This window comes from Electrophorus electricus, chromosome 3 (assembly GCF_013358815.1).
Source record: "Electrophorus electricus isolate fEleEle1 chromosome 3, fEleEle1.pri, whole genome shotgun sequence".
Classification (NCBI taxonomy): Eukaryota; Metazoa; Chordata; class Actinopteri; order Gymnotiformes; family Gymnotidae; genus Electrophorus; species Electrophorus electricus.
The window spans coordinates 26151982-26167360 of record NC_049537.1 but is presented as its reverse complement, the minus strand read 5'-3'; the positions used below and the strand labels follow the sequence as shown (position 1 = coordinate 26167360).

The 15379-nt window shown below is 49.6% G+C and overlaps 1 protein-coding gene across 1 annotated transcript in view; it reads right to left on the bottom strand.

The window, feature by feature from the left end:
• Window positions 1-583: 583 nt before the first annotated feature.
• The window catches only part of LOC113569314 (nesprin-2), a 95579-nt gene continuing 80783 nt past the window's right edge, over window positions 584-15379 (bottom strand). Inside the window, exons 130-147 of the mRNA XM_035524396.1 lie at window positions 14782-14937; window positions 12711-12872; window positions 11492-11658; window positions 9244-9406; window positions 8919-9106; window positions 8585-8735; window positions 8288-8470; window positions 7620-7757; window positions 7219-7413; window positions 6829-7084; window positions 6120-6229; window positions 5595-5721; window positions 4782-4972; window positions 4485-4685; window positions 4218-4346; window positions 3250-3441; window positions 1870-1913; window positions 584-1567 (exon numbers count right to left, since the gene is read on the bottom strand). Coding sequence (XP_035380289.1) covers window positions 1315-1567; window positions 1870-1913; window positions 3250-3441; window positions 4218-4346; window positions 4485-4685; window positions 4782-4972; window positions 5595-5721; window positions 6120-6229; window positions 6829-7084; window positions 7219-7413; window positions 7620-7757; window positions 8288-8470; window positions 8585-8735; window positions 8919-9106; window positions 9244-9406; window positions 11492-11658; window positions 12711-12872; window positions 14782-14937 — 3006 coding nt within the window. The 3' untranslated portion in view covers window positions 584-1314. The remainder of the gene's footprint in view (window positions 1568-1869; window positions 1914-3249; window positions 3442-4217; window positions 4347-4484; window positions 4686-4781; window positions 4973-5594; window positions 5722-6119; window positions 6230-6828; window positions 7085-7218; window positions 7414-7619; window positions 7758-8287; window positions 8471-8584; window positions 8736-8918; window positions 9107-9243; window positions 9407-11491; window positions 11659-12710; window positions 12873-14781; window positions 14938-15379) is intronic.

Genomic DNA, 15379 nt, shown 5'->3' with positions numbered 1-15379 from the left:
ATGAATCGCCATAGGTGAAAGAAAACACCCCACATGGCACCTTTTTAATCCTAAATGACCAAATGTAATTTGTAGTACTCTAATCTGGTGTCACCAACAGCAAACGAGTAAGTGGAAAAAAAACGTCCAGCAGATACAGATCCTGAATTTTCCAAGAGGAGCACTGTTAACGCCGACACTGGTAGTCGTGGTGCTCAGAAGATCTTGTATGGATATGTGGAATACATCATCACGGGTCACAAGACGGCTTTGAATTTTCTGTGGTTTGCAGTTTAGCTCCAGTTCTGTTCAATAAAAATCCACTAAGATTGCGTACACGTTACTGGGCTAGAAGATGTGCAGCCTTATGCGGATAAAAAGATTGAATAAATTGTGAGTTCAAAATTAAAAATGTTTGTAATAATTTGATGAAGTATATTTGGTATAGTTCCTTTGTTTAGTACTGAATACATGTTTGAAGTTTAGCTCATAAATGTGCCTTGAGGGCAGTGGTAGAGCTAATGTCAGATTATGGTATAAAGCTTTCATGAACACGTTACATTACTTCCATGTTTACCGTGATGAGAAGAATGAGGAGAAAAGGTTGTCGTTTGTTAAATACAATGTTTATTGCCCCTCCCACCAAAAAACCCCATTAACTTACCATTCAAAAATGAATTACTGTACAGCAAAAGGTCTTTGTGGAGTGTATATTTCCTACAGTGCACTCCCCAAAATTAATACATTTTTTAAAATATAGATAATATTGTAGCAACATGAATATAGAAATTTGTGCTATTTTTCCGTATTTCATGACTTCAAAGGGCAGAAAATGTGTTTTGGGTTCTTCTGCAAGTCAAAAGACAAACAAAAACAAAGCAGAATGATCAGTGGCCAGAACATGACATCTGTCTTAGTCATGCATGTTAAAGCAGACACACCTCCAATATTTGAACAACCGATTAGTATTGTTCTCAAATTACATAATTATTCAGGCATTCTGTCGTGAGTGAACTTTTGAGGCAACTTTTGTATCCAAATATGTTACAAGAGTCTCTCAAAAACATTAGTGATGGGAACACATACAAGCAGAGTAAACATCCTTCTTAAAATGTTACGTTTGCAGTAGTAGGTCTTGCCTTGGGAAATAAATAGTACAAAACCCAGTTTATAAATTGCAATTGTTAAAAACAGACAGAAGATACTCTCACACCCCTTAGTGCTTCAAGACTTTGAATGGGTCAGCTCTGGAAGCGGGCCAGCCAGTTGATCAGTAGCCTATTAAAGTGTTGGGTGTGTGTGTGTGTGTGTGTGCGTGCGTGCGTGTGTGTGTGGTCAGGTGGGGGGAGGTCCATTAGTGTAGCGCAGCATTGGATGAAAGGAGCGGGCGAAGTTATTGGTGAGTGTGCAGCTGTAGTCTTCCTCAGACAGCGGCACCAGGCAGGCCAGAACCAGCAGGAAGAAGACGAGGAGGTGAAGCGGGAAGGCGGCACGCAGTACCCGACAGAAGAACGAACGCCGTGGAGACGCTGCCCTCCTCTGCGCCCTGCAACAGACCGCCGTGTGTGAAAGCGCGCTCCGGTTCCGCCTGGTCTCTGGTCATTTGTGTTTTTAGACGTCCTCAATTACTGAGTTGTCACGGTTTTATTTATACAGCATCCTAGTCATCGCAAATGCAAACAGTAGCTACTGGGCCAAGCTGTGCAGTACCTGAAGGAGCCTGCATTTCTGCTCTCTGCATCGACGTCTGCTGCCGGCTCCTGCAATCACACCAAACACACACGCACAAGATGACCACACTGCTCACGGACAGCGCGGTCGTGAAGAATTGCAGGTATTGGGTACATATGTAGTGGCCATACAGTACATGCGTAGTGGCCTACCATAAACAAAGCTCCAGGTTCATTGCTCCTAGCTACTGCATCAGTAGACTCCTGTGCCAAAAACGCAGAACATTTGTTTTAAGCATGCCGAGCCCGTCCTGCTGAGGCTAGACGCAACGCCCGTCATCGCCGGGATTTCTTTTAGCATTCAGCACACCGTGCCGACACACAGAACTTTAGTTATTCTGTCTCGCGTCGGTTTTCCTTCTGTTGACGGCTGGCCATTGCTCCAGACATTTTCTCGTAGTCCCCACAGGCAGGCCGAGTCTTTCTGAGGAGACGGTTCTCTCAGATGTGTTCACTAAAGAGAGACGCTCTTTTGGATCTGGTCCGACAGCCCCCCCCAGGTTACATAAGACCGAAGGCCTTTGTGCCTGCATCCCACGCATTGACTTCACTGCTCTCGGTCTTACATTTATCATTACCAAGTGCAACACAAGTACAATAAAGTACACACATGGCATGCAGTTCAGAGAAACGAACATTTCTAATAAGACGCTTTCTCAGAAAGTTATCAGCTCCACGGCCTTTCCTTTGCCGTAACCAGAGTCTTTCAGTTCGATGAAGCATATCTGAATCAGCCCTTTGTAACAAGGTGAACTGGTTTCCAGAAGAGGCTGGCATTCAGAAAGAGCCAACTATTCACAAGTAGTTCATCACTAGGCCCTTGCTGCCACACTGCTGCCAAACACGGCCTTGGATGGTCCCAGACACGCAAACTCTAAGCCACCTCACCATTCTGCTTGGCCCTCTCCCTCTGAAATATGATTCAATGCTTGTCTAAGTGTCACATCAACCAGTAAGCCAGTAAACACCAAATAAAGATGACAATCATACAATCTGAGCTGGACCCTCTTCTGGGAATTATTCGATTTTGCCAGTATTTTACAAGTTTCGTGCAATTTAGAAATTAAGATCGTTTTCTTGTTTTTTATTGGTTTGTGTTTTGTAATTAGGCTATTTGGACTAGGATACCTAAGGAACACGGCTATTTGGACTAGGATACCTAAGGAACACGGCAGGAAATATAAAAAAGTAAAAAGCACAAGTTCCCAAGTAAAACTTGCAGGAAGCGTCTCCGACAAAAAGGAGAATGCCGCTACTGAGGCTGAAGCTACAAAAAGAAACCATTCGAACTGATCTAAACTCTAAAATTACTCCATAACGCATAATACAACTAAGGATCACAGGTTAGACCAGGTGTCAGGACATATATTGCAGCACTAACAGAAAGCAAACGTTATTTACCGGTTGTGGACTGGATAATAAACTTTAAAGTGACCCCCCCCCCCAGTTTCACTCAGATGTGCAGTACTAGGACAACTGTAGCATTTTCAATCTATTATGTAGGACGGGCTCGTGGCAAGCGATGGTAATTTCTCCTTACCAGACGCTCTTGTACAGTCCGGAGGTCCTCCTTGACCTGACACAGCAGACGTCCCAATTTGCTCCCAATGACATGGACCTTCTCCCTAGCCTCAGAGCTCTCCTCCGGCCCCGACTCTGGGAGCAGCTCGGAGGCGAGCTCCTGCAGAGAGACTACTTGCCTTTGCCTGCTCTTCAGCTCTTCTTCCAGGTCCTGCCACCAGGGGGTGCAATAGCAGCCATTAAATCACATACGTCATTACAGAAAACAATCGCGTATGAAAACGCTGCTGTGGGAATGCACAATCTGTGTTTGAAAACGCTCAGATCTGAAGCAGTACTTTAGGTCTGAGCACTAACTGTACTAACTAATTGATGCGGATTGTTTCGACTATGTCATTTTATTCAAGGAGCTTTATTCTTTAATGAAAGTACCATGTTTTTCTGATTGGTTTACTATTTTTGTCTGGCACTACATGTCTAATTTATGTCTAGCAAGTGATTTATGAATAAGTAATACAAGTAAGCACAAGGCAAACACGCATGAATGAATGGTGGATTTCCAGTGGACAGTTTCACCTGAACAAGTGGTTCTGGAGCAGCCAAATCACTGCATTTAGTGTATTAGACGTGTGAAAAAGAAAGCGTGAGAAGTGTGAATCCAATATGGTTCCTCCACACTCCTTCTACCAAATCCCAGTAACACAATTCATAATGGCTATAGCCGCTTTGACTAGCAAAAGTCTAATAAAAACGCAATGAACATTTGTTTTTCTTTTGCTCAATTACCTGGAGTATTTCTACTTCTTTTCAGCATGCACAGGGAGAAGAACATTAGAAAAATTCACAAGGACATTTTTACAGTATTCTCTCCACTGCTGAAGCTGATCGCTAGGCTGTCCTAACAAATGGCATATAATCTGAACCAGGAGCTTCTGAATGAGCTCGGGGTCCTGTGTGTTTAGCAGTCAGAGCTTTGTCAAGCCTCACCATTAGTACATTTCTGTGCTTATGCAGTGCAGAGGGCAGTACAGTGGGCTCGTGGATATCCACGGTGTATCGTCTGCTCTCGGCATGGGCCAACCACAGCAAGAGAGAGTGCAGCATCTCGTGGAACTCCTAAAGAAGGGCAAAGATTAAGGGTCAGGGGGCAAATGACTCAGGCAACACAACAGTTAAGTCTGGCTCTAAATCTAAATTGTGGATCTGAGCAAGGCTTTTAATAACTAGCTAGCTCAGCTGACCCGGGGGTCTCACCTGGCAGTGCAGGACCGACGTGCGGAGCCTGCTTTCCCAGGCCTCCAGGCTGGCGCAGGCTGTCGCCCAGGCCTGGTTCATGCCACCCAGGCTGTCGTGCCGCCGGAGACCCTCGCCGGTCACCTCCTGCTGCGGCTCCCTGCTGCCCAGATTCATGGACAGCATCAGGGTCTTGTAGTGGGCAAAGGCCTTCTGCAGCTCCTGCAGGGCAGGAAGAGCGAGGTGTCATGCACTGGCCCACGGACAGGGTGTCTACGCCCGGAATACTTCCAACTATGGATAATAAGGGCCGCCCACCTTCAGATGTTTGACTTGGTCCTCCAGGAGCTCCAAGGTCACAGGCACCTCAGCATCCAGGAGCGTCTCCAGCTCGGGGGTGACGCGGCCCAGCCAGGAAGTGACGTCGTGCAGGTGGGAGGTGAGCTGCTGAGGGTGACCGCTGCTGCGCTGCTCCCGGGCCTGGAGCAGCTCCCAGCGTTCGATGACCCCTGCGGAGCACAGGGGACGACAGCATGGCTGCTGGGCCGTGGAGGAAGGGACCACGTGCCGACGTGGGAGGAGGGGCCGAGATGGGAAAGTGTCAGGGCACGTAACCTTAACGCTCCGCAGCACACCACGTTTCACCGCGTTTCACACCACGAATACGCGTCGTTCAGCATAGCAGGACAACAGCGCCGTCATATTTACAACAGACTATGACGAGCTACAAATAGGGTTTTTTTTTTTTATTGTTAAATGTTCACAAAAAATGTTGCTTATGAAGAAAGCAATTGCTAAAAATAAAGAAAACACTGATATTATACATCAAATGAGCCACGTTCTGTGCATTTCTAATGTGTGTGACATCTCGGATCGCTGATCACAGGCTCTCGGTAAATAAATTCTCTTTAAATTCTCTCTTTTACCTGTAACATAATCAGTCACCGTTCTAGTACTGATATCCATGATATGCTGAGAAAAGACCATGACATACTTTATCCCAAGAACGACAGCATGTCATCATCGCGCCCACCTCTGCAGGGCGGCACGTGCCGCGGCGGAGCAGACGGCATTAGCGGGGAGACTTTTGTGAGCTGAGAGAGTGGTCTGGGCGCGGGCAGGGGAGGGTACCTGGCTGTTTGTCCACAGCACCGAGGGCGGTGAGACCCTGCTGGATCTGCTGTTCCTCCTCGTCCAGGAGCAGAGAGACTCTTTTCACACTCTTGATGCTGCCGCTGCACTCGGACAGGAGCTGCACCTTTTTACACATTTACGGCATTTAGCAGACACTCTTATCCGGAGCGGCTTACAAAAGTGCTTTGTCATTTACTCATAGAATACATCCTAGTACAGTACAGTAGGTTAGAGTCCATTATACCAATGATCTAGAATACTCTATCTTTAACAATGCCCTACAATAAGTACTAATTTAGTCAGTCAACATGGGAACAGGGTCAGTCGTCCTTTAAATATTCCGCAAATAGATGGGTGTTCTGTGTTTGAAGACTGCAAGGGACTCTGCTGTCCGGACAGCAAGTGGGAGTCCGGACAGCGGACAGCCGGACAAGCACAGCGGTGCTGGCTGAGAGCCACTGCCTCTGACTCTACGGGACGTTCCATGTATGATTTGAAAGTGCGTGTGTGTGGTGGACTCACATAGCTTTGTTTATAGGGTGTGCTGGCATGTGCGGGAAGGTCCACGCTGAGGGGCTTCCTCTCTGGGGCAGTCTGGGAGCGCCAGGCGCGGACCGCCCCTCTGCCTTGGCCTGAGAGAGATGGAGAGAGAGAAAAAAGAGAGAGAGAGGAGTAAAGAAAGTAGGAAAGGCAGTGAATGGTGAGTGAATGGTGTATGGTCAGTGCGTGGACTCTGCAGTCCTGCGGGGGACGTGATCTGTGTGTGCCGTGCAGCAGCTGTGGGGTGGCAAAACAGGAGGAGGTGGGGGGGCTAACCTCTCCATGCCTTCTCTGCCTCTCCCTCTCCCAGGCAAGGCTAACCTCTCCTGTGCCTCCTCTCCTGGCGGTGCCAAGGCTTTCATACTCAGAGCAGTTAGCCACCTGGGCCGGGGGAGGATGGGTAGAGGCTTTGATTCATGAGAGAGGGAGAGTTCATGAGAGAGAGAGAGAGAGAGAGAGAGAGAGAGAGAGAGAGAGAGGGGGCCTTCGACGCGGTGTGTGCCTGCTCCGCTGACACACACACACACTGAGGTGGGAGCAGTGTGGGAGGCAGACAGAGCAGACAGACAACGAAACCGGCAACCCAGCTGGAGCCGAGCTTCCACGAGCAGCTGGTAGGTGGCACAATGCCTACCCGAGCCTGCTGCGCGAGACCGCACTGTGGAGGAACCGTGCGTGGACTGGCCGGTACCTGAGGTTCCATCGAAGAAACTAGCATCCTCATCTTCCTCGTGTGAGGAGGACCCTCCCACGTCTCCGGTGTGGTCCCACTCCAGGGGGATGGAGTCCACGCTCACCGGGGTCTCACGGCCGGAGCGCTCCAGCAGGGGGGGAGGGAGGCACACGCGGCCCTGGCCGGGGGCATCGGGGCGCGGTCCAGCAGGCTCGGGGGCCTCTGCCGCAGCGGCGCTCTCGCTACCGCTGAGCTCTGACTCCTCCTGCAGTGGCTGGTAAAGACGCAGAGAGAGTCAGAGCTGGAGACTCAAAACCAGCTTTACATGTGTTACAAGATGGGAAACTGTAGAACGAAGAGGAAACGTAAACATTTTGATGTGTATTGTTCGGGGTCGGGGTGGCGTACCGGCCGCGGGCCGGTGAGGCGTTGGTGAAAGCGAACCGCGCGGCCGAACACCTCCTGGCAGTACGAGTGCAGCTGCTCCAACTCGTCCTCGATGACGGCGGCGTCCAGGGGACAGCTCCTCTGGATCAGGCCCTCCCCGAACACGATGAGGGCGTCGATCTGATTGGTTTTCAGAGTGATGATCTTCTTCAGGCCCTTTCGTCACACGGAGTTACAGGATGACAGATAAGCGCAGTCGTATGCACAACACGCGAGCGCGAAACACGTATGGATGGACAGCGTTACTCACATGTAACGGTCATGGACATGTCATGGGCCGGGTTTTTTAGGAAAACGCTTCTACTGCGTAATGGGTTAATGCGGAGCGAAAATGGCAGCGTGATGTGGCCGTTTCTATTTACCCTGAGCTGTTCCAGCTTGTGGTGGATGTCGCTCTCGGAGAAGTGCTCCACACTGGAAAGCTGCAGGTCCGTCTCGGTGAGCCAGATCATCAGGTGCTCACGCGTGCTCTCAAACTCCTCCCTCTGAGCCGTGAAGTGCTGTGGGCGGGCGCGAGGGTAGTGGGTAAGGCGCTGAGGTGGAGGCAGCCAGCGGACTGTGGACATGGCTACGGGAATCTTACCAGCCACCTGAGGAAGTCCAGGTTCGAATGGGAAAGTCCTGCCCCGGTTCTGCAGCACCCAGGTGAGGCTGCTGACTAATTACTGGCTTGAGTTGATTCAACAAAGCCAGGTGGTTGAAACTCAACTCTGGGGCGGGTTTTAGTTCTCTGAACCCGCACTATTCACCCATGTGTGCAGGTCTAAAGCCAATAAGAGGTCGGGTAGAGAGAGGCAGCTTGATTGATATCATCTAGCGTAAAAACTAGACACAGCACAACTCAGCGCAACCCAGTGAAAGATCGGAGAAGCAGATCTGCCCCCTTCTCTCTGGCCCATCCCAGCAGGGATATCCGTCAACTCACATGTACTTATACAGTGCCGTTTGTACTGTTAAAGCACAAAAGTTCAGAGCTCATTCCCATGCTGGACTCCCCCTCAGGCTGGACTCCCCTTCATGCTGGACTCACCTTCAGCCTGCGCAATATGGCTGCCACTCTCATCTGGAGGGCGTCCCACTGCTGGTTGCTCCGTTGCACCATGGTCCGGAGCCTTTTGCCCGCATCCAGGCGGTTATCGCGGGCGAGCTGGCAGTACTGATAGTTGATGCTCTCCAGTTGGGCCAGCCTCTCGTACACCTCTCTCTGGAGTGTCTGTGACAAAGGAACATACCACACTGAGCTCAACAAGGCCCAAGCCACTGGGAGCATTTTAGGCGTTGCTTATATATCTGCCGCTGTTCCGGACTTTCTGAGCAGGGATCTCACCTCGTATCGTTTGAGCTCCTCCTTGGCGACGGCGTAGAGGACATCAGATGAGCTGGGCTCGGAGGCGGTGCGCTCGGCTACACTCAGCCAGTCCTCGAAGCGCAAGTAGTCATCCTCGAACTTGCGCCATAGCCGCCATGTCTCCTCAATCCTGCACGTGTTGTGCGTCAACCAGGACCCAAATTTACATTTTTTAAAAACTTTTATCCAAAGCGACTTACAAAGGGTCTTGCACAGGGGCCCAACAGTGGCAACTTGGCAGTGGTGGTGCTTGAACCAGCAACCTTCCGATTACAAGTCAACTACCTTAACCACTGAGTTACCAGTGCCCTACCTCAGCCGCCTCTCCAGGGACATGGAGCAGATCTTTCTCCAGCGCTGGTCCAGGCTGCGCATGGTCACCCGGATAGAGTCATTTTCGCTGTCACTGCTACAGGCGTCCTCGTCATGCAGGAGAACGTCGCCCAGTGCAAGGACAGATGACACTCCCTCAGTGTGCTGTTCGATGTCTGTCTGCAGCTCCTGAGCACACACGCACACGCACATCCATACCAGCATGTCAACATTTTTACCTACCCTAAGTCATAAATAACCATAGACACCGTTATTCATATGTTTCAGCACTCCGAGATATTTCTGCCAGTCTAGCTGCTGCCTGCCTGCTGCTCGGCGAGCCTCCTCCGGATCTCGTCTCTGTGGCAGACGCCGTACTCCGCGGGACTGGTCAGCACCGTCTCGACCCGGGACAGCCAGGGTTGCAGGCTGCTCATGCTCCTGTGCAGCTGGTGCACTGTTACCAGCGTCTCCTTCAGCTTGCTCACCCTGGACACAGGGGTGACATTCCTCTGTCTCCTTTCCCCACTCACATACATGCTCATACACACACGCGGCGTGCGGGGAGTGGGGGGACAGACTTTCCGCACAAGTCGCGCAAGTCAGAGCGCCTGCGGGAACGCGCGCGTCCCGATGTCATGGGGTGTCGGTGAAGGGCATGTCTGAGATCCTGTCTGCCACGGTTCCTTCCCACTTCCCCTCCTAAAAGCCTTCATCTCTCCCAGCGTGTCCCAAGGTGTCTCCCCATCCCTCAATAGTCGCCATGGCAACGTGGCGACAAGCTACCACGAATCCCCCGGCTTAAAGCAAGTAACCATAGCTACCCTCACTTCAGATACCCAGCACAGAGGGCTCTCAGTTCAAAAGTTGGGCCTCTGCTGTCTGAATGGAACTGTCCTGTAAACTAATTAAAGAAAGAAATGAAGGAACTTTTTTTCTTTTTCTATAAAATATACAAAAATATTTGGTGGAAATTTTGATTTATTTTAATTGGATTTAGAGGATATACAAGTGCAGCTGAAGTCTAGGACAGGATTTCCAACATCTTGACCCTGACCGGTCGAATGGAAAATAGTTTTTTAAAGAAAACCACGAATTCTTCCCCTTATCTGCAAGGGTAACCATAAATCTGACAACTGTAGCTTTGAGTCTCCACTGTGCACGGGCTGACGGGTAAGGCACAGAACATCCTCCAGCACGCTGCGCTCCACCGCAATGCCCAACCGCAAGAGGGCCTGAACACCTCCGCTGAGAGGGAAGCGGAACGCACGTCGGTGGCCGACGGACGTCTCACACACAATGGGAGCGTTGTGCCCGTCACGCTCGCGTGGCCCAATCGGACGCCGGCCATCCCATTGTCGGGGGCATCGGTGACAGCATGGCTGCAGTGACATGTGGACGAGCGTGACTAGCGCACAGCGGGGTCCACGCTGCACGCCTGACCCCATTGTGTCCTTTAGCATTGGGGCTAATGAGAGCTGACACAGCCTACGGCTGCATATAAGGGCCAAGGACTCCTTACGAGCCATATGGCAAAGCGAGGGTGTCTCTGACTATAGAGGGCTGGATAAATTCCCCCTGCTTCCACCGCCGGTGCCATCTGGCTGCCTCGTGTGTACGTCACGCGTCAGAGCAGCACCAAGACGCACGGGAGGTAAACCTCACGACCTCATAAACCTCATAGAAAACGCTGCACATAGACGCACGGGAGGTCAACCTCACAGAAAAGAGTTTTCCTCCTTCAAGAGGAAAACTCTTAACAGGCTGCCGCCACCATACTTCTGCTGTGATGGAGCTCATCCTGAAAATAAGCTCCGTGGAAGATTAATGTGATAATCTGTGGTACAAACATAAAGCAAAGGCAAGAACTATAACTAGCAACAGGCAGCAACGTACATGCCTTGCTGCCAGGAGTTCAAAGCAAAGGACGTAAACAGCAGAGAGATAAAGCTCGCTGCACAGGGACACTGCCTATGAAACCGAAACCGAGGCGAAACGTTGGAAATGCAAACCATTAAGCGCTGATCAAAGCCTGAGGCAGCACACACAAGCCTGCTGGGAGAAACCCATTCATGTGCACACACGCAAAGATCCCATTTAGTCATCTAACATCACAAGTAACTTAATTACCCGCATCTAAAAATTACAGATGCGATAAACTGGAGAAAACGTTTTAGCTACTTTACTTTTATGATTTCAAATTTGTAAATATAGAAGAGGATAAACTTTGTACATAAAGAAGAGGATAACTTCCCTGGAAAATTCAAAGCTGGTACAACTGCACTTCTTAAAAACTGCTCCTTTTTTCTTATTTCACACAAAGAAAACAGCCACACACAAACGTTCGGACATTTGAAATGGGTTTTTTAAACACTTCCCTTTCATCATTCACCTAGCAACCCACCATCTATTTTAACCCCAAAGTAAACAGTGATTGAGTGGCAAGCTGCTCTCAACCAGACAGATGCTTTTGGAAGGAGACAGCCCAGTCTGAGTGGACGCAAGTGACCAGTTCGGAAGGGGCCCGTAATGCATCGGTGCTCACATACACTTCCCACGCGGTTTTCCCCTTACCTCGCCTCGATGTGGTCGAACATGTGCTGCCAACGGCAGCTGATGTGTCCCAGCACTCCGTGGATCTCGGCCTCTTTGGCTTGGTCGCTGGACGTGAGGAGCTGCTCCCCCAGCTGCTTCAGGTGCCTCTTGTTCTCGCTGAAGAGGCTGATCTCGTCCACGCAGTCCTGCCGGGAGTGAAGACAAAGAGCTCCGGGTACTCCGGCTACAGCCCCCGTCTCGCTCGTTAGCGGACCCACCTTACAACCCAGCAGCCGACTAACCACGCGCTGCCCAAGTCTGGGCCTGGCAGCTGTCAAGAGCACGGCCTGGCTCTCAGCGGGGCCGCTCTTCAGAGCCTGAGCACTTTGGAGCTGCCTTTCAGACCAGTGCCCTCTTGTTCATTTGAATTTGGAGAAGGCGCCCCATCGGCCGCAGTTTTCCATACCTAAAACGAGCCGTTTTTGTGGTTTCACTTGCTTTTTTTGGATTGAGGGTCTTTGCTGAGGATTGAGATTTTTTGGTGCTCTGGTCTGGCAATACTTTGATCAGGCAGCTATTGGCTGTTGCCAGTGACAACACCCTGGAAAAACAATGGCCAACCTCCGGACTGTGATCGTTACTGCTTACACTCCTGCAAAAACCTCAGCAGTGAAGTATGTGCTAATGACTGTCCTAGGCAGAATGCAGCACTCCACACTGACGAGAGAGAATCTGCATATTAATGCCCATTGTGGAACAACAAAAGGAAAATGAAACAGTTGTGTCATACATAGAAGGTTAACAAGGAACCTCACATATCTGGATTATTGCTTTTACTTGGTAGAAGGTTCCTTAGATCTGCCTACATTGTTCTGTCTCAAAATGAAAAGTGAAAACATATATTCTTGGCATATGTATAGCTGAGCAAGATTAAAATATTAAAAATGCGTAGCCAAAAAGTGACATGAAGTCTCCTGTGTGAAAGCTGAGGGGACTCTCAGACATGTCCGTACCCTCATACAGATGCTGAAAACTGTTGCTGAGCTATTGATCTATTTATGCCGCTTCTATCCTTCTCCACGAGCTACCATGTACGCCTGAGGGATAATAGCATAATGGACAGGAATAACAGCACTATAAAGCGCCTTCTCAGATCTCACGGGGCAACAACCACGCTGCCAAGCTCCTGTTTTCTTCATGAAAAGTAAATTCGGCTACAGAGTGACAATGAGTAAATTACAGTCAAATTCGGCATTACCTTCTTCAGCTTCTCCACCGTCTCCTCTATGGTCAAGTGTTTATCACTATGGGCAACCTTGTGCTCCATATGGGCTAGCCAATCGCAAAGCTCCTCGTTTTTGTCCTTGAAAATGATCCAGGTGTTCAGACGGTCGGCGATCTCCTGTTTGCGCTTGGACACCTGCACACAGGCACAGAAGAGATGAGCTTAAAACTGATTCTGAGTCAGGTTAGCCACACAGATATGGAACTAAAACAGACAAACAAACGGTTTGAACTGCTCTTGCATTTTCCCAAACTATTGTGTCAGGACACAATAGAAGGAAGAAACGGGTTTTAACATGAAGACATTTTTATAGGTCTCATATTGGTGAATCCTACACCAAAGACCACCTACCGCTCCATCAACAGTCTAAAGCTCCAAAGACGCTCTTTACAAGACGGCTCACAGCAGCGCTCCGACTCAAAGGTGACTTATACAATCGCATCTCAAGGCAATTCTAAAAACCCAGTACATTGAAAGGCAGGCCAATGCGAAGCCTTTTTTTTTTTTTTTTCCAAAGCTCAGAATGTCTTATATATGAGACCCTTTCAACAAAACCCCCGTGTCACGGAGCGGGAGCCGCCGTACTGCTAAGCTATGAATAAAGGTTACAGCCTATATGGCTCCGAAGCTGCTGGTGCTGCCAGACACTAAGACTTCCTTTATTAGTATGCCCAAGCTCCATAGCCCAGTAGGGAACTGTGACAAGGCTTTGCCCGGTTCTCCCAGCCCCTCGGCCATTCACAACGTGCCCAATGTGCCTTTTACACAGTTCCATTAACTTCACACCTGAGAATGTAGAAGCAAGTGGAAGGCCTGGATCTGTAGCTGCCCTCTAAGTGCCATGGTTAGCAGGGTGAGAATCACAAAGAAATTGCACTTTAGACTCGAATTTGGCAGGTCTGTTTTATAATGGCCACTTCCTAAATAGTCTCTTGTTCACCATTTAGGTATTATTGGGGTCAAAGCATCAGGCTTTTTTCTATCTTTCTTTTTTTTTTTTTGTACCCGCTGTTTGAATCTTTAGGGCTTTTACTGCAATTTCATACGCTGGAGCTGCAGCTTTTGACACGGCTGATAACTATTCTCCAGAGACACTGGGCTCTGTTGTGATTGCTGACAGCTCTGGAGGACGTCTGATTGCCTTTGAACACACAGAGGACCTGGACCTAGCAGACTGAGCACGGCCCTGCTTCGCCATCTGCCATTCCATTCCAGTGAATAAGATTCCACCTGCAACCTGTTGTCCTCTGACACACACACACACACACACACACACACACACACACACACACACACACGCGCACACGCACGCACGCAGCCTAACAATGCATAGTGTTAAAAACAAGCCAAACCCATAACAGCTACACAATAAACTGTGTTTTATTGAACAAGTCTCTCTGAAGCCCACTAAAGCCACAATAATATCCAAATGTGAAATCCTAAACATGTACTTTCTCTGTTAAGCTGCTCAAACCAATGGTTGTCAGTTTGGGTGAGATATTTAACTATTTGGGGCAGCAGGACTCACACCTACACACCGCATTAAGCCTTAGGAGTACTCTCTACATGCCTTAGCTCTGCTGAACTCCACACACACTTCTCACATATTTCTGGACCATTTCAAACATGCTGAGCAAATGTAAGTAATTTTCTGTAGGTACATACTCTTTAAAGAGCAATGAAAAGAGAAAAAAAAAGACATCTGGAGTAAATTCTCTAAGCTCAAAATCACTTTTCACCTTGTAAAATTCTCATCAACACTGAATTATTCTTAAGCATGCGTGCCTTTCGACTATTGTTCATATGCCACAGTTAAGAGAAAGCCCACTAGCACCTTTTCCAAAACCTCCAGGCATTACTAACTCTGGTCAGCTTTAAACAACGTTTCAGTCTTAATGGCTCCCTTTCACCAGTTTTCCCCTTTTTTCTCTTCCACGTGGCGATGTGAGTGTCTTTCCCCACCCATTTCCAGAGGCAGAGGCCCCAGCGGTGGGAGCATTGTGTGTCCCCGTGGCCCACACGTCCCCTTCTCTCTTCCACCCACCTTCAGGCAAACCTCTTCCCACTGGCTGTGGAGTTCGTCCAGCTGTCCCTGGAGCAGCGCAGCGTCTCCGGGCAGCACGTACTGCGACGCGTCGGCCTTCATGGTGGCCAGTCTCCTCAGTCCTTCGGCCCACAGCTCCAGGGCGTCCTCGTCCTCCTGCATAACACAGTGGCCGGCGCTGAGTCGAGCCCCTCCACTGTTGCTTCACGCTAAACCGGGTAGCCCCCCTCTCTCTCTCGCTCTCTCCCTCTCTCTCTCTGACACTCCGTCGCTAGCCGGCGGGATTAAGGCCTGCCGATCAGGAAGGGGGAGGGTAGGAGGCGGAGAGGGGGTAAATGGGGTAGTTTGAGGGGGGGAAGGGGGAGGCATTACAAACCCATAATAGCCCAGTAGGGGAGGTGGGGGGAGACCCAGCGTGTTGGTATTACTACTGGTTTCATGTGCTTTCCCCCCGCAGTTAACCCCTCCCTTTCAGTGCTTGATCAGCACACAACCGAAATAAGATTAGCTCAGCTTCAAAGCCTCATGATGCCATCAAATCAGGTGTCTTCTGAACACAGCTGGCACTAATGGTTATTTGAATACTTCAGTAGCCCAA